The sequence below is a fragment of the Dermacentor variabilis genome, chromosome 1 (assembly GCF_050947875.1).
Source record: "Dermacentor variabilis isolate Ectoservices chromosome 1, ASM5094787v1, whole genome shotgun sequence".
NCBI classification, from domain to species: domain Eukaryota; kingdom Metazoa; phylum Arthropoda; class Arachnida; order Ixodida; family Ixodidae; genus Dermacentor; species Dermacentor variabilis.
The window spans coordinates 158,875,486-158,896,281 of record NC_134568.1 but is presented as its reverse complement, the minus strand read 5'-3'; the positions used below and the strand labels follow the sequence as shown (position 1 = coordinate 158,896,281).

The window sequence follows — 20,796 nt, the reverse complement described above, 5'->3', positions numbered from 1 at the left end:
ATGCACTTGCTACGGTTTTAAGTCCCAATTGGGTGAACATGCTCCACTATATCTTTTTTTAAATGAGCAGGCTATGAAATTTTCTTGACAGAATTCTATATGTGTAACTTCAAGATAGGGTCACATATTTGCAGGCCAGCCTGGCTCAGCCACAGATGCTGGTGGTGCCAGATGTACACGACATGTTTGTGCCTTTGTTGGACGGTTGCCTTGTGACTGTGCAAGAGGCTTCGAGCCTCATTGATAGGTAAGTAGTGTGTAAACATAGTTTAGCTACTTTTTCATATTTAACTTTAAAAGTGTAATTGACAGGATTTAAAAAAGCCCGCACACACCATGCACAAGAGACAAGCACATCTCTCTTAACCAATTTATTCTTGCGCCAGAAGGGCAGTGCTGTGTGTAGTCTCTTGTGTAGTGTGTGAGTGCTTTTAAAATGAGGCTATTAGAGATTTTTGTTAAAATAGTTTCAAGTAGTAAAACTGCTGCAGCAAGAGTGATGACATTGGTGGCTTGGTGTGCTCTCTGCCCCTTCCATGCCATGGACGAACTAATTCGTCGACGTGTTTTTTTGGTAAAAATGACCAAGGACGAGCTCAGCTCGTCGCTGGCACATTTAATTTTTGATCAGAATTTGAGATAATAGTGTGGCACGAAAGGAAGTAAAAACTGCATGCCACAAATTATGAAGTTACAAAACTGAAGCTAATAGTAGTGTGAAACCAAATCTTCAGAGTAGTGAGGCACTGAAACTTTCGACACTTAATCAGTCTCGAAACTTAAAGTAATTACTACATTGACAAAAAAGACAAAAACATGAAAGACTGTTTTGAGTTCATCAGAACTGCAACATTTTCCTGACCTAAATCTAATAGAGGTTAACATAGACCTTTCAAGAATCACTCCTTAGGGACGAAATAACTTGGAAGAAATAAGTTACATTGAAACTAGGTTCACTAGCGTTCATCCTTAGTGAAACAGCTCCATTGTTGAATACAATAAACTCTCATGGTGCGTATTTAATAAAAATTATGTTTTTATTACTGCAAACAGTTCTTCAAGTTGCCAGTGCACTTTTGTCAGCTAAGGTTTCTAAATAGTAGTGGCATACAAAAGAGAACATTCAAAATTCTACGAGCAAGCTTCATCATAGTCTAAATGACGTATGTATGAAAATGAGGTCATTATATCTAGAGATCTCAGGCCAAAGATGTGTGTTGAATAGAATTTTGCCATGATGCTAATGTACGAAGTATTGGGTGAATGTTTTAGAACCCCAGGTAGTTGGAATTAATCTGAAGATTTCCATTTCAATGTCTCTCATATCCTCGGTGTTGCTTTAGGATAAACTCCATCTGTCACCAGAATCAGCTTTTGAGAAGTTGGCAGTGCAGCATCTTTTCTGCATTGTTATGCTGCATGACAGCTTTCTTTTGGCATTTCAATTGCTGCTATTTCAGTTAAAATACTTGAAGTAATAACTTTATTGAAGTTCTTGCTCTGCAATGTTATTCCCTCGTCATTCCATACATTTAGTAACAAATCCCACTAGGTTTTCACTTCATGTGATTGAAGCCTACCCACACTAGAATTTTGCCACACACGTGTGTGTATGTGCGGACAAGTGTTGTCAGAGGCAAATGCATATGGGAAATTGTTATGGTATGGATGAAGGGCTTCTGAAGACTTCTGAAACACCTACATTACATTTCTTTTCATAGCCTGTTGGAGCAGATTCCTGTAATGTTTGGTGAAACCCGTGAGACAGAAACAATCCTTGGAGCAGCTATTCAGGCTGGCCTGGAAGCCCTCAAGGTAATGTTTCTTGTGTTTCGCTTCACTTCTATGCAGAGCAGTGAATACTTGCTCGGTTGCCTCTGTAACATCATGTGTTGTTGCAAACACTTGTCATTACTAGCCATCCATTCAAGAAGCTACCTTATGTTACATTTTGCCCACTGTAGTTTTGTGAGCTCTTAGAGTTAAAAATGCTGTGTGCTGAACTGTTTTTATGTGCCAGCTTTTCATATTAGGTGTCTTTTGCATTTTCTGATGCTGTGCCACTACAGAGTCTCTACTTTAAAAATGGTAATTAGTCTTGTACTAATAATTTTTTGCAGGCTGCAGAGTGTGCTGGAAAACTCTTTGTAATGCACACGAGCCTTCCCATTGCTGATGCTCCTGGAAAGTTAAAAAACAGAGATGACCGCAAGCTGCTTGGCACTGACAAAGAGAAGGTAGGTAATATCAATTTTAACAGGGGAGCTGTTTAAGCTTTCAGTTCGGCCGTGGAGTGTTACCAGAAAACTCAGCCCAGCTGTGTGCTGCCTCGCGTTGCCTAGCAACCGCCTGTGAAAGCACAGAGCCGCATAACTGTTATCCTTGCACCCGACGTGCGTATGGCAGAGTCGTGATGTCACAGGGGAGTGAAAGCTCGGAACAGCCGGCGGGGCGACACACCTCGCCTCCTCTACTCCGTGCGTACGTGCTGCTACCATTGGAAGAACGAAGAAAGTCTGGACACCCGAAGAAGCAGCGGCTTACCAGGAAGAGCACCGTACTGCTGTGAAGCTGTAACTGTGAAGAGGCGACATTGAGTTGAGGACCCCTAGTTTCCATCCAGGGAACCTGAGAGCCAGCGCCTGAATGCTCGACATCGCCGAGAAAGTGATCCCGTCCTGCAACAGCATGAAAACCTCCAGTGTCAAGCCAACCGAGACATTAACTTAGCAAAACCTAGCATAACCTCGCAAAACCTACAAACAACTTAGGCAAGCCACATAAAAGCTAGGTGATCACAAGCTCCACTGTTGGCTACAGCCTTGCACCACTAGTGCAAGCTGCACACATATTTTTTTTTTCTTTTGCATAAGGACATGGTGGTGTGCTTTGAAATGTGTTGGTCTCCTTATCTGGTGTTGCAGAGCTCAGCTGTTGTTGCGCTTCTTGTTGCAACTTGCTAGAAATATAACATAGGGGGCATGCAAGATTTAGGTTGTTTTAGTGAAATCTTAAGCCATTCTATTGTTTGTTCAGGTTACTAGCAACAGCTGATAGCTGTTGGAATGGGCAGCTCTAACCCTGACCTTCTTTAATTGTTCTCCCTTTTGGCTCCAGTCGGTGTTGACACCCCAGTCACCCTTCTACAACCAACTGGGACAGGAGTGCGTAGCAGCTGGCTGCTGTGTGGACCTGTTCTTGTTCCATAATGCCTATGTTGACGTGGCAACAGTGGGTCAAGTGGCCAAGATGACTGGGGGACAGGTGTACAAGTATACATACTTCCAGGTGAGTAGCGAACTGTGGACAGTTGAACCTCGATATATCGAACAGCGCAGTGATCATGAAATAATTCGATATAGCCAGAATTTGATATATAAAATCACGTAAAAAACGCGTAAATAACTTCTGCAAATCACTCAATCAACCAAGGGCGCAATCAGAGATAGTTGTTCGGAGCACGCATTTGGTTGCGCCGCTCGCAATTGGCCTAGGCCGCACAGACTTTGTCAGGGGGGAGCGCGCTGCGCAAGTGAACGCGTGCTCTGAACAACGATCCCCGATCGAGCCCCAATCATGGCGCTGTAAATACTCACTTAGAGCTTTGCACAAAGTATCTATGTATTTATTCAGCAGTGGAGCCTGCTTTTTATTGGCAGCCGCGTGCTTAAACACAGTGTCCTCAACATAGTCTAAACGATCCATAAGCGATAGGGCTGCACCGCAGTAGCGGCGTAGAAGGGCCAGAGCAGCTACAGGCTCAGTTGAAGTCAAGAGCGGGGCAACATCAGTGCTTGCGGGATCAACCTCTGCAGTGTCTTCGTTTGGTTGCAACTTCTGCTGCCATCTCCACATCCGGTAATCGAAGTATTTTGAAACACTGTCAGTAACAAAGTATTGAGTGGCATCTGCCAAGGGCGTCTATGAGTAAGTCTAGTGAGCGTGCGCTGTCATGCGTCGTTGTGGATGCAACCCGCCAGTACTTCTGAGGCGCAGCAAGCGCAGAGTGCGGCACCGAGGAGTCAATGCGGCAAATGCAATGCGTCGTTGACATTGTTGAACTAGCCAAGCCGCCGTGTGTGCACGCTGCAATGTTGAAATGGTGCCCTCGGCGTGATGTGTGTGTGGCTATAGTGCGCAGCAGTCGGGAACGCCCGTCGCGCCACCGCGATCTTCGAGGGTGTTGCGGGAAAGCTCACTGCCAGTCAACAGAGCGCACATGGTCTGGGGTGACGGAGTTCAATATATACATTTTACGTTCAACCCCATTCGAAATGAAAAATTAAGAATGCATGCGATTTTCCAGGTGATACAGAAAGTGTTTGATGTACGCAATAATTCGATATATCTCGGTTTGACTGTATTATTATCCTTTCTTCTTATTTTTGTTTATTGTTTCTAAAGCAGAGGATCTGCTTCACAAATATTTATCATTGCATCACACTGTGGATGCACTCTTGGTGATTATTGAGCGCTACTGCCACTGAACATGTGTGCCTTCGTGCAGATGAAAAGTGATCACTGGTAATCCAGCCAAATTTCTTGCCTTGGGAGCAACTCGGTGACCTGTGGACATGGTGTCGGAACTAAATGTTTTTTGTTCTGTATTTAGTTTCATTTCTCTGAAAAAAGTTCTGTTCTGGCTCTGCCCCAGAATGAAAAAAAAAAAAAAATTGTCCGTTGGTTAGCAAGGAAAAATTTTCGAAGCAAATGATAAAAACATAGGATTTATTTTTCTCACTAAGTGAATTATGAATTCTGAGATCAGGCTCAGTGCCTTAGGCACTCAGTGTGATGTCAGAAGCAGCACGTCATCGAGTGTACTCGCCGAAATGCGAGACCGCTGTCTCAATAAAACGAACATAAACAAACTATGAAACTTCGTTAAAAAAGTGTGGTACCAGTAGAAAACTAAATAAGTTCTTCAATGTGCAAGCCCTGGGTTTTGCTACGATGCCGATCTGCTGGTGTACCTAGCGGCAGGCGTAGATTAGTGGAGTGCTCGATTGGCTATCGCTCGCGCTATCCCGCTATCCCTGCCTGAGATAAGTGGCTTATACAGAACCTTAAGGTACATGCTAATTCTGACGTTGCCTTACGTCGGTTGTTTCGGATTGCCAGCTTTCCCCATGAACCGAAAATCGGATCAAAAATATTTCGGTTTCACTCTGAAACAACAACAAAAAAAAAAACATTTTGGTTATGTTTTCGTTCCGGTCAAAAATACAATTTTGTTTTGTTTTTATTTTTATTTTCGTTCCATTCCGACGCACTGCCCGTGGATGTAGTTGCATCTGATATTCAACTCCAGCGTCCATTTGTCTGTTCAATGGTGATAGTACTCAATGACCATTGAGACCACATAGGCAATGCCAGCATAAGTTTGCTCATTTTTTGTGCAATGTGTATTAAATATTTTTTTCTAGTTTTATTTCTTTCAAGATGTGGCGACAATCATTTTGCAGTCCTAGATTGTATTGCATTTCCTTTTTAAATAGCTGTATTGTTTGTCTTAGTTACAGTACATACTGGGACTTCTGGGGCTTTTGATTTTTTTTTAGGGTTATGTTTAGCAAAAACTGATAATATCTTTGATGTTTATTGTTTCTTCAGAAATTAGTGTATTTTGATATGTAAAGGTCTAAGTGCTGATTATTGGTTAATAAAAATAAAAATAAAGTGCTGCCATCAGAAGGGTAATATAGTTTCCAGCAGCTCTGCATATTGAGTTTGGCAGGTCTGGCTAAACCTTAGACTCTCAAAAGGAGGCAAAAAGGTTGAGGATTATTGTCATAATTTTGTTTATTGGCTGAACTGAACTATAAACTAATGTAGTTACGACCATACATGATTAATGGAGCAGTGGCAGCTATCTTAACAGGCAAAAATGAATAGGTGACTTGAAACTGGCTATTTTTTTGTCTATTACAGTAGAACCCCGGTTATACGTCCCCTGGTTTTGTGATGACCCAGGTTTTACGACGGATTAGTGCAGCCCCAGTGAAGTCCCCATAGAAGCAATGCATTAAAAACCTCGGTTATCTGACACAATTGTACGCCTGACCCGCATTATACGACGACCTTCGCGAAGCGCGGGACAGAACAGAGGACGAAAGAAAAGTGCCGTGGGTCTCCTTCCTCGCTCCTTCTCTCCGCATGCGGAGCGCTTGACACTGCTCGACCGGTTCGCTCCAGCGCAGCTTTCTTTCCTGCCTTGTCTCATCGTTCGTTTCTATCTCCCCCACAAGCAGCCGCCCGCGACGCTCGCTGTGCTGACATAGCACCTTTTCTTCTCCACAATCACTTTCTCCCTCTCTTCTCGGCGGCATCGCCTCTTGTCGTGTTGGGGAAGCATTTCTCTCCTTCCAGTTTCCCAGCAGCAGCAAATCGCCGACAAGGTAGCGTGGAGAGGCCTAGGTTTATCGCATGTGTTCTTCGTCGTAATCCTAGCGACCAGTGTTCAGCGGAGGTTTTGAGTTGTGTGGAGCAATGCGACGCACGATGTCGCAAAAGCGGACAGTTCTGTCCCTCGGCGATAGGCTGAATATTATCGAGGAAGCGGAAAAACGGCATGGAGCCACGAAAGCCAGCATTGCCTGGGACCATAAGATACCCGAATTTTCACTCAAGACGATCTTGGCAAACAAAGCGGTGATACTGCAGAATGCCAACAAGTTCGAGCTCAAGCGGAAAGCGGCAAAAGAAGGACAACATGAGAAGTTAGAAAAAGTTCTCGTCAAGTGGCTGCATCAAGCACAGAATCTGCAATCAATGTTGACGGTGTCATTCTAAAAGAAAAGGCGGACCTTGGGCCATTGCGTCTGGGCATCGACAACTTTCAGGCATTGAACGGGTCGCTGGATCATTTTAAAAAACAAAACCGGATTGTGTACAGCCGCTCCTGCGAAGAAAGCATTTCCATGGACATTTCGACGGGAGTGGATGGAGTCGCTGTCGGAGATGATTGCGGCATACAAGCCCTGCGACATTTTCAACGCCGATGAGAGCGGTATTTTTTACGATATGCAGCCCGAGAAAACCCTTGCGTTTAAGGGTGACAGCTGTCATGGTGGAAAGCGTAGTAAAAAGCATGTGACAGCACTATTCTGTGCTAATGAGAACGGTTCTGAGAGGCTGCCCATGCTCGTTGTTGGAAAGTTTGCAAAGCCACGGTGCTTTAATAACTTGAAGACGCTGCCGTGCAACCACAACTGCAACAAAAAAGCGTGGATGACGTCTTCACTCTTCCGAAATTTTTTGCAGCAGCTGGATAACAAAGTGGGTGCTAAGGTGAGGAAAATATTGCTTTTCGTGGACAGCACACCGTGCCACCCACCTGATACGTCCAGCCTGTGGAACATAAAGTTTTTTTTTCCGCCCAACTGCACAAGCCGCCTGCAGCTGCTGGATGCCGGCATTATTAAGTGTGTCAAGCAAGGGTACCGGAAGCGGTTGGTGCAGCGTCGGCTGGCGGCTATGGAGTGCAGCGAGTCGAAAAAAAAGATCACTGTGATCGACGCCATGCACTTTATTGCCAGCTCGTGGAACGCAGGGGCGTGAAGCACAATCGCTAACTCGTTCAAGCACTGTGGCTCTAAGTGAGAGACTGCCTCCTCTGCTGGGGACGCAACAACCTCGATGCTGTTCGAGGCCGATGCAGGCTTCGCTGACAACGATTTCGAGGGTTTCAACCTCACTACGACCTTCGCCGAGTACATGGAGGCTGACGACTTCGTTGCGATCTGCGGCGAGGTGTCGCTGGATGACACCATCGAGGAGGCTTTGCCGAGTTCCGACACTGCTGCGACATCAGACGAGGACAACGACAACGCCACAGATGCCATGCCTGTGCTTACCACGTTCGTCGAAGTGCTGCGGCACATAGACGGCATCGGGAACTTTATCTGTTCACGCAACGCTGCAGAGGACCTCCTTTTGGACGTTGCCCAACTCGAGCGAAAGCTCTTGGTTCATGGATCAAACAAGGTCCAAAAGAAATTTACCGACTTTTTTTAAAGTTCGCGCCATCTGGCGGGAATCGCGGCAGTGGGCAGTGGAGTGCCATAAAGGTTCGTTTGAATAAAGCATGGTTGGTACCTGTGCTGCAGCATTAATTCTTATCGCATTTACTTTTTTGGTAATTTGGGTTTCCAAACCCTGCAAAGTATGTTAGTAGTTTAGATTGAAGTTTCTTGTAAATCGTCGCGCGAAATAAGTAGTATTTTTATAGGCATAATTTATGTTCGGATTTTACGACACCCACATTTTCCGACACTTTTTCGTGGTCCCGAGAAAGTCGTATAATCGGGGTTCCACTGTATATGTATTATGAAAGCCCTGCACAGATCTAGTACTCGCCTCATATTGTATGGTGCATGCTCTAACCTTAGTTTGACTTGAATGGCTTGACTGAAATTCTTCAAAAGTACTACGTTAATGCGTATTTAACAACACTAGAAATTCAAACATTAGAATTTCAAGAAAAAATAATCATGCAGCTTACACTTTGATTCACTCAAGAAAGTGCTCTCCTTTAGTATTATGATTTGCAGTGTGGAAAGGGGTGCTTGAATTCACCTTAATATGGTACGTTGATTGTTTAAGTTTATATTTAACACCATTGTTTTACAATTTCAACATCTCTTACCATTGTTTCGTACCGCTACAGTGATTACTGTATGTTAATTTGGTGGAACAAAAAAGAATGTTTCTAAATTCTCTTACAGCTGTCTGTAACCTGATATGCAGAGTATCTTTGGTATGTTTTTGTCTGTTCAACAAGAACAGAAGTTACGGAAGGGAAAACCATGGGAGCTTAGGGTGCACATGTAATCTGTGAATTATTCCATAGACTATATGTTATTATACATACACACACGTGTACATATTATACCATGGAGGGAAGTATTTTATTTTCATCTTTATATGACTGATACATCAACAGTCATGACTTGCAACTTGTGTGCGGAAATTGGAAATGATTTTGCTTGAACATAGCCAAAAATTAGGCTGTGCAAGTAACTGATATCTGATTTGTGCAAAGCCTGTTGTAGCCAAAAACTGTACAAAAGTTTAAAATTCTGTATTTCCAGAGGTAATGTTTCAAATGAAGTTGTAATGTTTCAGATGAAGCATAAAAGCATTAGAAGATATTGTTTTCAATTACATTATAGTTCCTTGCACAACATAATGTATAAAGTACCATTACAAAATTTCTGTGGAAGACGAGTGCAGAAAATGAAGTTTTGAGAGAGAAAAGTTCGTCAAACACCATGCTGAAATGTTCACTGCCAGTTCAAAATATCCTGTAACTTTTGAACAAAGCGAGGTGAAAAGGTAAAATAGGAAACTAGAGAAAAAATAAGCTATTCCAAAGGTGGTGGCAAACCTTAGGTGACCTTTGAGATTGCCTGTGGGATGCCAATATTACTTCACTTTGAAATTAATTGGTTCATGAGCACCGAAATTTAGAGCCTCTATAAAGGCTTATAAGGACATACTGAACCAGGTATACTGAAATACAGTGGGAGCACAGCTCACCCAACAGATGAAAAGCTACTTTTTTATGAACATCTGCAAGTGCATTACACACTTTCTTCCAGAGCACAGGTGACAAAGCAATAGTCCAAAGGGAAAGTAACGTCCAGGGCCTGCAGGTAGGCCGCCGAAATGTTGGGTGACGTACACATTACAGCAGCTTATACTAAGTGGATTATGTGGCGGCAGGTGTGGTTTCATTGCTTCCATCAGCTTGGGCAGGTTCTTTGTGGGGTGCAATTTCTTTACCTCTTGACTTCTTCTTTCTTTCGAGGCATGTGAAAAATTGCTTTGGATTGCACATTAATCTAGGGGTCAACCTTGAAAGCATGCATCTCATTGCTATGAATATGCCTTTGCGTCGCTAAAGAACAGGGCAGGCAACTCCACAGAAGCTTTCATCTTTTTTGCGGGCATTAACCTCTGCATGTTCTTGTTACTGTTCTTGTTACTAATTACAGCAGACAGTTGTTCATGATACATAAGCCATTTTGTTGTACTATCAATGCATGAGATACTTACAGAAGCTTGTGCGAGACTTGAGTGCACCTATTGTCATTTGTCTTGTGTGTAGCTGAGAAATAATATTAACGGCGATTTGACATGTCTAGGGGATGAAAGTAGAATGGCTTATGGAATTGTATAAACTGCAGATTCAACACGAATGCACATCTCTACTGGCATAAGAAACTGCCACACCTGAAGGATCTTTTGTAATAAAAGACTAGAGCTGCGCATTCAGTCAGGATATTTGTCTGATTTCTCAGCACAATTTAATGGATTAATTAATAAATCCATCTAATGCAAGTGCTTTTTTAAGAATTATGAAATTGTAGCCTAATGTATTGCAATAAAAGAAATGAGTTGCAAGAGGCTTCTTCAAAAAGAAATGCTATATAATGCCATTCTGATTATTTTCAGTAGCTTTTTTTTTTTTGCTGTGCATTCTATACCATATGCTTAGGCAAAAAGAAAGGAGCAGACAAAAAAATGCATCTACTGGCATGGCAAACCCCACCATCCATTGGGTGCTAGCATGTACATAACATTTGTTAGGTGGTTGTAGATTGATATATCATAAAGTATTTTTTTTTCTTTTATAGTACTGACTGAACACTGCATTTGATTGCTAATACTGTTAAGTATGCCCTTAATCTTGTATTGAATGGCACAGCCCTATAATAAATCTTATGGTATAAGAAATGCATTTTCTAGAGGTGCTTGAAACTTCAATACTATTTTCAAATGCAAGTTGTGTACACACTTACCATTCTGACCAGAAATATAGATTGTAGGGAATATTGTTCTTTTTTTTTTTTCAAGTACTTTGTTATGGTTCAAATCTTATAATAAGGCTACAAAAATTTTTAGCTTGTCTTCCTGCAAAAAGTGCCATTCATATGGATGACAGATCAAGTACCCATTATTACACAAACCCAGTCAGAAACTCTTTGCTATTCCAACAAACTTCTGTTCAAAGCAAAAAAATATTTATTATTTGCTGCAGCAGCCATTATTACTGCACTAAAGGAGCACTTACTGAGTGATAATATTGAGCAATAAGTATTTTTGCACAATCATTTGCATTTGCAGTGACCCTGCCAAGGATGCTTTGTTTTTGAACAGCCTCCAGATTTCGCCATCTTGACTAATTCAAAGTGTAGTATGTAACCAGCCTTGCATTCTCTGTGTCCTTTTTGTGCTGTTTTAGGCATAGAAATATAATAGATAAATTTGGCTTCAATTCGACATTGAGGGTCTCTGTTTTTTTTTTAGTACTTTTAAAAATTAGATACATTTCTAAGATTTCACTGTTCACACACCCCTAGTCTTACCTGATATGTCCTTTGGCATGACAAGGCTTTCAGCATGCTGTTTCTGGTTACTTTGTGTTCCTACCACTTGAGACTAACTGCATAGATAGTTTTCCTCTTGTGTAGATGCTAAACAAGCATATTTTACTACTGGTGATCTGGATAGCAGATACATCAAATGCATTCTCTCTGCCCATTTCAAAATGGAAGGTTTCAGCACCAGCACCAGCAAGGTTTCCACTGTGCATTTGATGTGGCTCTGCATGTGTTCATGTTCATGTCATTACGAAGAACCACTTTTGTAGCCACTCTTGTGAAGTTATAACTCTGTTGAGAAAGCTGCAAATGCATCCTTCTCGCAGGTAGGTATCCGTGTGAATAATTTTCATGCCACTTTCTTTGCAATTATGAAATAAGTTTCCTTGTATTTGGCCAAAGGAAAATTTACAAGTGAACTTTAACATGTGGGCGATACTCGAAATGGCAGCAAGGAGATATTTACAAAATGTCTTGCAATACTCTACTTATTTAGCTAATTAGTGAAATGAAATTTACAAATAAGAATAAAATAATTGCTAGTAATATATTAGCACAAATGGCTGGGGTACATGTTGTGTAAACATCCCTATTGTCATGGGCATCTTTCAGCTACACAGATCAACATTCGGCATGCAGTGGCAATGACAGTCTCTTTAGTGCGACATGATGGCGTTCTCTTGGACATTATTTGTAGCATTGGTTTGTAGGAAGGTACTTGGAATGCCATCTATACAAGATAGGAAAACAAACATTGTATGTTGATACAAGAATGCTGGCTATTGTCTCAAGGGCTGTGTAAAATAGGGACACTCTGCAGCTGCTGCACTGGGGGGAAAAAGGCCTATACTGTTAATTGACCGGAAACGTTAAATGAGGACATGGAACTTAGGAAGCTAACAAATCCTCATTTGCTCTGAACAAATTTCACATCTGAGGTAAGTAAGGTAAGGCTCTGTGCACTGCGTCAGTACGTCTTCATCCTTTTAACTGCAGTGGCAATTCATTGGCGAATTTCTGGAAGGATTTTGCCTTTGTGTTGAATCCTTGGTAAGCAACAGCTGTGTTGCTTCTTGATTTTGAAACCAGCACTCAACCGATAGACTGATCTCACCATAAGTTGTGCTATGCATACCTGCCAACTCTCCAGATTTGTCCGGGAGACTCCGCAATTCTGACCAATCCTCCCGCTTGTACAGACAAAGCCTTAAATCTCCCGAAAAACTGCCCCAAACTCGCAGAGAGACGGAGAGAGAGAGAAAAAAAAACTTCATGCAGCACAGCCATTTTGTAATTGCTATTATGCTAGCGTAAGGCCAATTTAAATTCAAGCCACTTGTGCATAGCCAGGGTAGTCCTAATTCAGTTCTCTTCAGATGGAGAGGTGTACTTAACAGTGTGCCTGAGGCAAAGTTCTAATATGCATTGTGTAATGACTGGTTCTATTAAGTCAGCTTCCCTGGTGCACAACCTTACTATGCCTAGAACCATATTGAGTGGAAAGGAGCCAGTTTCTCAGAACCTGGTATGTGCCCCTTAATTATACACGTGTGCATGTGCCATCTTTGGTCATTGTACAAGCATCAAGACATGTAATTACTTTACTGGCAGCCATTCAGAGCTGTTTCTGACGTCTTCATGGTGATTTGAGCCCTTCTTTCACCTACCTAGCATGCCTCATATATGGGGCTGTAACTGGGCCTAGCACGTGTCTGAATCAAACGCGCGCACTCTGGTCACAGTACAAGCACCAATACATCTAACACTGTACTGGTAGCCATTGAGAGCTGTTTGTGACATTGTTGTGACCCCCAAAAAAACATGAGCAAAATTTTGTTCTTTTGTCATCCCCATGGCAAATTATCCGAATTTCGAGGTCCCTAGATTGGCAGGTATGGCTATGCCATCACTGCCACGGTGCATGGTGGCAGTTGTAGTCCTCTGGCTGCTTTGACACATGGGGAGTGTATGGAATATGCCGAGCTTGTTTCATTATTTGCTAGGCTGCTTTTATGGTTGCATCATCACAATTTACGATTGGATTAATCTGTGTGCCTGGGTTCTACAATAAAAGTACCAAGAAATAAACTTTTTTACATCCTTTGAAGAGACAGCTGAATACGGGAATATATATGTGGTCAGGCTGACAGAAGCCGGACAAAAAAAAAAAAACAGGCAAGAATCTGTTTCTTTGCAAATTGGTTCCTTCAGTTCTGCGACTTCCAGTGCAGATCACATCATTTATGATATTTAATAACAAATGAGTCCATCTGAGATTTTTGTGAAAAAAGTTTGTTAAAATCACTTTGCAACGTAAAATGTATGAGTCTCTGTTTGGACTGTTTTTATGTGTTTCTGTTTTGCACTTGTTGCAAACTGAGCGGGGCAGACACCTCCAGCTTTTAGCCCCTGTCTCCTCAGGCAAGACCTGAAATAAAGTAAAATTTAAGGAAACAAGGAATCACACACAGCACTGAGACTTCTGTGCTGCAGTGGGCGCAGTTTCAGTGACATGTCTGCTGCTCTGAATGCATAGCCTCTAGTGGTATCCTAGCAGTGCTATTTTGTGAGTATGGCAGTGGTGAAATCCAGCAATACCAGACCAAACACAGGCTCTAGACACGGTGAGTGCTTCATCTGAAGCATTTCCTGTATGGTCATTGTCAATCACTTTAAACAAGCACAACCACATTTTTCCTTGTCCAGCTACTTGTACTCGTTCACGACTTCATAGGGTTAGCTAGATTTCCTGCCATAGAAAATATATGCAGATAGCCTTATTGACTTATAATACTGTTTTCTTAATATACTAGCATTGACTGGCAGTGCTGGGCCTACAGGAAGGTGATTGTATACCAAGCAGAGCTCACAGTATGGACAAATCACCACTATTCTATCGCAAGAAATAATTTTATAATTTCATGCTTGAATAACATTGTAGGAGAAAATTGGTTAACAATTATTTCCACATATTCAGAAGAAAAAAAAGTCTCGAGAAGACATAACGTGCTTCACGTAATCGGTGCATGTAAATAAAGCCGAATTTAGTATATTAAGGCATTCTGTTTCTTGAGTTAAGCACAGCCTTTGTGGTACTTAGCACTGTAAAATGATATCCCTTGAGGCAAGTAAACCTTGTTAGGCAAATTAAAATTTTGTATTGTAACTTAGAAGTTCATTTCATATTGTAACACCAGTCAGGGCATTGCTAAAACGTAAACAAACACGTGTGTGAGCACCACCGCTTCTATGGACAAGGAGCAGCAATTTGGGAATTTCATGCTTGAATACATTGATGTGCGATGCCTTTGTAGAACATCAAACGCTTGCATGTTTTCAACCACAAACAGAAAAATAATGGGTAAGAGTAGGCTTTGCATGGCTGGTGCATGCAAACAAATGCCAGCTTTTAAGTGTGTGCTCTTCGCATAGACAGAATAGCTTTGGTGAAAGTTAATCGGAGAATATACAATTTTGTGTTGAGGGGAGAACAACACCTACAACATACTGTTTAGTGAAGAGGCAAAGTGGGCAACTATTTGTCAGAACCGTCATGCCGTGTTTGAATATCTCCATAGGACTACAGGTAAGAGGGTTGCAAAGAAATGGGCATAGTGAACTCGATCTATTGAGCTGTGTGGCCATACTAGAATCATGGGCTCGAAGAAGCCAGCATGTGGGGCTATACAAGCACACACAGTTGTGATGCCTTCCAGTAGACTCGTGCCATACCAACTGTGTCAGTGGTATTGGCCTTCATTGCAATTGAGCAACTGCTGTTGTCAGCTGTGAACGTTCATTGAAGCACATAGGATCAGTTGTTTATTAATGGAGGCATGCCGAGCCCAGCTTTTATAAAAAGTAAATTTTACAAGAGAACAAAAGATGGGAGCTACTGGAGCATTGTGTGCATTATAGGTGGCACAGACAGAGGTGTAATAGTAGCTTGCCAACAAAACAAGATCCACTAGCAAAGTGTGCATAGATGAGAAATGAGATGGGTACATCATAGACTTGCTGTAGTCCATAGTAGCTGTTGGTTTTTGTTTTTTGTGCACCCTAGTACACGACAGGTAGATATGTCAATATAAAGGGGCTGCAAGTTTGCACCTCATCTGGCGACTACACCCGTCTTGTTGCCCGAGATATCAGGAAGTCGTAAAGACCAGCAGCAGCAAAGGCATAGACTATAGAAAACACTGGTTTTGGTAAGAAAATGTTGCAGACACTGCATTATGGTATGGGAATATTTTGGCAAAAGTAAAGCAGGAATATGTCTTTGTTGGAGCTGTAGCTCATAAATGAACACTATTTCATTAATTTGGTTATGGCCATGGTGGCCGCATTTCGATGGGGATGAAATGCGAAAACACCCATGTATTTACATTTAGGTGTGCGTTAAAGAACCCCAGGCTGTCCAAATTTCCAGAGTCGTCCACTTCGCCATGCCTCATAATAAAATCGTGGTTTTGGAACGTAAAACCCTGTAATAAAAAAAAAAATAAAAAAGGTTATGTATGCTGTGGCACAAGTAGGCATGAATGCTATTGCAGAATTTCCTGTTCAAAGAAGCAGACAATGTTTTCTTGCTGGTAAGTTGCTTAGGTAAGCTCACTTGGCGTTATTGGTTCAGTGTTGGTATAGGCAATCAGCACTGACACTTTGTGTGACAACAGTAACACCGTAATACACAGTCTAGTGAGCGGAGAAAACAGTTTTTAGTTGGACATGGGTCCAACTAAAAATTGCTAATCTTGAGACACATGTGCCCAACATCTGACCTGAACGCAGAAGCACATGCACTCCTTGGAATGCACATTGCTACAGCCAGATGTTATCAAGCGTTGGTATGGGTGCACATGTGTCATTGTTCAAGATATTGTACCATTTTCATGGCGTTCCTATCAGACTGCACCAGCACATTTTAGTAGGAGACTCAAACTGCGGTAGCACCTCCTGGCCAGCACTGGTTCCTTATTATGGAGCTCAACTGTCAGCTACTTACTTTGGTTGCACCATTGCATGACATGAGCCATTTACAAGGATACTTGTAGAGGTAAAATGTTCAGTTTAATGGGAAATGCTTGTTAGCACGTGCTTATGCACCAGGTGACTGGTTATGGTTATCTTCTAGGAGGATGTCGAAGGGGCCAGGTTTCTTGAAGACCTGCGGCGTGACATCTCCCAGCCCACGGCTTTTGATGCTGTTATGCGAGTGCGCACAAGCACAGGCATCCGGCCTACTGACTTCTACGGTAACTACTACATGGCTAACACCACAGATGTTGAGCTGGCCGCGGTGGACTGCAACAAGTGCATAGCAGTTGAGGTACTGAAAGCTGATCCTCCTTGTCATATAGTGAAACTTTGCATACATGTACGTTGTTGTGTGCAGAAAATAATGACATCGTCAGCCTTTTTTATATTCCGTGCAAGACAGTGTATTTCCTAGCAATCTACAAGTGGTTATAGTAGGCACATTTATGCACAAGGAACAAACATCTCTCATAGTCTTATAGTCAATTAATAATTGCCAATTTCTCAGAAACATATTCTCGTGGTGCATTCTAAATATTTAATTGCGTTCTCCACTAACAAGTAAAATAAGCAAATAAATATTATTGAGAAAATTTTCATGTATGAATGTATGCACAAAAAAAGAAATGAACGTAATATTTTACTGTTGTGGGCCACCAAAATAAATAAATCTTCCTAAAAAAGAATGTGCCCTAAAAACGTGAAAGACTTCATTGCTTATTTAATTAACTTGGCTCTTGTTAATGGGAAATGTGGGTTTCTGAGACACTTTTCCCTTTAATTACATTTTAAGAAGCATGCATTATACATATAAAGTGCTCAGCAGAACTTGCTGTACTTGCAGTATGTTAATTTGACCATATCATGAATTTCCCTCACTTGGAAGTTAGAGGAACAACTGGGTGCCATTGCACAGTCATGCATGCTCTCATATTGCTCTTTTATTTTTCTCTAGTTCATCTCTTTGTGATAATGTCTTGCCCGTCTTGACTGCAGATCAAGTATGATGACAAGCTGTCAGAGGAAGAAGGGGCCTTTGTACAGGTGGCTCTGCTGTACACGACATTTGGAGGCCAGCGCAGGCTCCGCATTCATAACCTTGCCCTAGCTACTTGCTCTCAAATGGCTGACATGTACCGAAACTGTGACCTGGACACCATCGTCAACGTCTTGTCCAAACAAGGTGAGTTCCCTATATATAGAGTATATCACAAATGAAGGGTCTTCAACTTGGAGATGGGTGCCAAAAAAAAATAAGAAAAAGAAAAACACGACACAAAAATGTTGGCACTACCTGTGTTGCCATTTTAGCAGTTTGCTAATTTTATTGCTGATGTCAGATTGCTTGTAGTGGATGAAGGCACAAAACTGATATGGAACATAAATGATTATAACATATTTTATTCTTAGAACAAAATGGTACTCTTAGTGGAATGTAAATCTTCCTAATGAATCTTTAGCAGACCACAAACAAAAATATAGGTAGTATAGCTGTCAGAATTCACCAAGTTCTGGTTAGATGACCCTTAGAAAAAGTTGAAGCAACTGAAATCACTGCCAGCTAAATAACAGAACACCTTGATGCTGGCAGTCTTGCAAATTTATGGGCAATTTTTGCATTGTGATGTGTACAGTCTGGAAAGCATTAGTGCGAAAAATGTCAGCACTCCATAGCCGACACCCTATTCGAGAAGGGAAGCATAGCTGGTTTCTTAGTAGGTAGGCCTACATGTCGTGCTGGCTACTTCCTTTATAGCATTTGCGGCATTGCTAGCATAATAATTGATACTCGTGCTGCGTAAAGATGCTTGCTTATACTGCATTGAACCTGTTGCTTGTAAATTTTTTTTCTTGGCAGATATTTAGCAGATTTCAGCAGATATGTGGTGCTTCTAAAGAATGTGCGCAAAAATAAATGGCAACACTGGGAACTACCGTGATTTGCTTCTGCCCTCTCTCATTGAATCTTAGAAGAAAAATTAAAGTATGTGTGTTTGTAAAGTAACATAAACAGTAAAGACATGTTAACATTAACATCCATGATTCAACTAAGTCCTGGACTGTGGCACTGCAGATATGGAGGCTTCACTCTTGTTAATGTTGACCGTATTGGTCCTTTGATTGCTAGACCTCTGAGCACACCGTGTCACAGTTCCTCCCTCCTTTCTTTATTGCCTAAGATAAGAGCTGGCTGATGCTTCACCTACATATATGGATTTATCTAGTATGCTTTAGATATTTACTGCTGATTCACACTGAAAATGCTTCACATGGTTGAATATACTCCTCAAACTTGAACAATCTCTTGAACCTCAAGCTGTCGTTGAACTTTGTCTGGAATAAAACATATTTGTTGTTTAAATGCAATTTAATAATTTTCAGGATCTCCTTATCTCGCAAAAAGCATATGAATCAATGTTGATCATTCATCTTGTTGGAGTGCAGGAAGTTGTTGTAAGAGTTTGCATCTCTTGTCGCTATGTGAAATGTCCAGACATTGTTTCAAGATCATGTCCATATATAGTATTGTGCCAGCTGTCTGTAATTTGAGTAGAGTTGTAGCTTGGAATCGAGGGAAGCAAGTTTATGACGTGCAACCCAACAATACTTGGCTGTGACACTAAAACATTAAAAAAATTGTAAGACTCTTGCTTCTAAATCTTTGTTAATAAGGTATACTGCATTACCTCTATGAGGTTGCACTAAGAAAATGACCTCTTTTCTGGCTTTGTTAAAATGTTGGCATTGGAATCTTAAAAGTTGTAGGTAACAGTTGTATGCATAAAATGATTGTTACTGTGTCAGTGGAAACATTGAAATAAATTATCACGGTTTCTGTTGTGCTATGAAGATGTATGTAGTGTAGTGTTTTTTGCACCCAAATAGTATACAGGTGGCCTACATGCTAGCATTGCGCTGGTTGTTCAAATATGCCTGTTGTTACATGTGGCTGGGAAGAGTGACCAGAGAGCCATGTAGCAGTGGTCATGCTAGCCACCACCTTCTGTATGATCTGGCTTCTTTTTATGTGCGCATACATTAATGCAGCTATTCGGCAGCTATTGGAGCAGAGCCCTCGACAGGTGCGTGATGGCTGCATTGGTCGAGGTGCCCAGATGCTGGCTGCATACCGGAAGCACTGTGCTAGCCCCTCTTCGTCCGGTCAGCTTATCCTCCCTGAATGCATGAAGCTACTGCCCCTGTACCTCAACTGCCTGCTCAAGAGTGATGCCCTTTCCGGAGGTAGGCTGCATAGTTAACTTGGAAATCTTACATTTGCTGACTGATTTATGGTAGTATCTGTTGATGGGATGCCAGCTGTACTTCGCACAAAATGGGCAGGACCTTGCGCGTATGTTTGTGTAAAGGGTTGTGGAGGCAAATGACAAATGGCATTGCACTACTTTTTAAGAAAAGGTGAAGAAAGATGGAGCATTTACAGTTTTGGTGCTCACATAATTCTAGAAAGTCTGCAGAGCACAAGGATTCCACTGAACCAACTTTAAAAAAGCCTGCAATAGTATGACAGGTTTCCTCATTTTCTATAACCTCGTACTGCCAGGAGCATCACAGGAGCCTTACAGCACAGTTTTACAACGGCTTTACTAGGACATGAAATGGCCTGAATACCTTTTGTTTAGAATGCGCGAGTGCTTGAAATTTGTTTTATTGTCAATGTACAACATACTACAGCAGAATCTCGTTAAACGGGACCACAAGGGAACGGATAAATGTGTCCCAATTAACAGGAGTTCGGTTTACTGATAAAGATGCGCTGGGGTGCAACACTGTATGCCATACACAGTCTTAACACTGTTAAAAATGTTGGGCATCAGGAAGTGAATGTTGCTGCTAGTTCTTCCCGTGGTTTTGCCGCATTTGGCAACTTCTTGATTCACTAGGCTCGCAGGTTTCGGTTTACAGGAGGCACCAATGATGTATCAAAGCAAAGACATCGCCCTTACTGCTCGAGTCAGTGGCTGAACTAGCACGAAGTTGTGCTGGTGCAGTCCAAATTATCAAACGGCGCACTTTAAGGTATCAGAAAGTTCGTTAGTTCTTATTTTGAGCGTCAATAGGGCAAGTGGCAGTGCCACCAAGATGTCCGGACTGCAACATGTGATGCATTAAATATCTATAAAACTTTTGCTCGCTCAAGCCTTTGCCACGTTTTGTAAGGATGGCTTTCAGCATAGAAGACAGGTGTCGCAAAAAAGAAATTGATTCGGGGCTTTTTCTGCAAAAAAAAAAATTATATATATATTTATATATACACTTTAGACTTTGTTTCTGTGGTACCATTTAAGGAGGTTTTTTTTTGTGTGTAGTTGTTGTTGCTATATCCAAATACAGAACCAACCAATTTCGATGC

At 41.7% G+C, this 20,796-nt stretch overlaps 1 protein-coding gene across 5 annotated transcripts in view; it reads left to right on the top strand.

Moving 5' to 3' along the window:
- Sec24CD (COPII coat complex component secretory 24CD) overlaps positions 1-20,796 on the top strand; it is an 82,656-nt gene that overhangs the window by 40,126 nt on the left and 21,734 nt on the right. For 3 of the 5 annotated variants that reach the window (XM_075698323.1, XM_075698330.1, XM_075698317.1), the window contains 8 exons: positions 135-247; positions 1,722-1,815; positions 2,121-2,237; positions 3,118-3,288; positions 9,603-9,656; positions 16,522-16,716; positions 17,421-17,607; positions 19,473-19,667. In XM_075698323.1, coding sequence (XP_075554438.1) covers positions 135-247; positions 1,722-1,815; positions 2,121-2,237; positions 3,118-3,288; positions 9,603-9,656; positions 16,522-16,716; positions 17,421-17,607; positions 19,473-19,667 — 1,126 coding nt within the window. The remainder of the gene's footprint in view (positions 1-134; positions 248-1,721; positions 1,816-2,120; positions 2,238-3,117; positions 3,289-9,602; positions 9,657-16,521; positions 16,717-17,420; positions 17,608-19,472; positions 19,668-20,796) is intronic. The other 2 variants (XM_075698345.1, XM_075698338.1) reach the window with 1 other exon arrangement.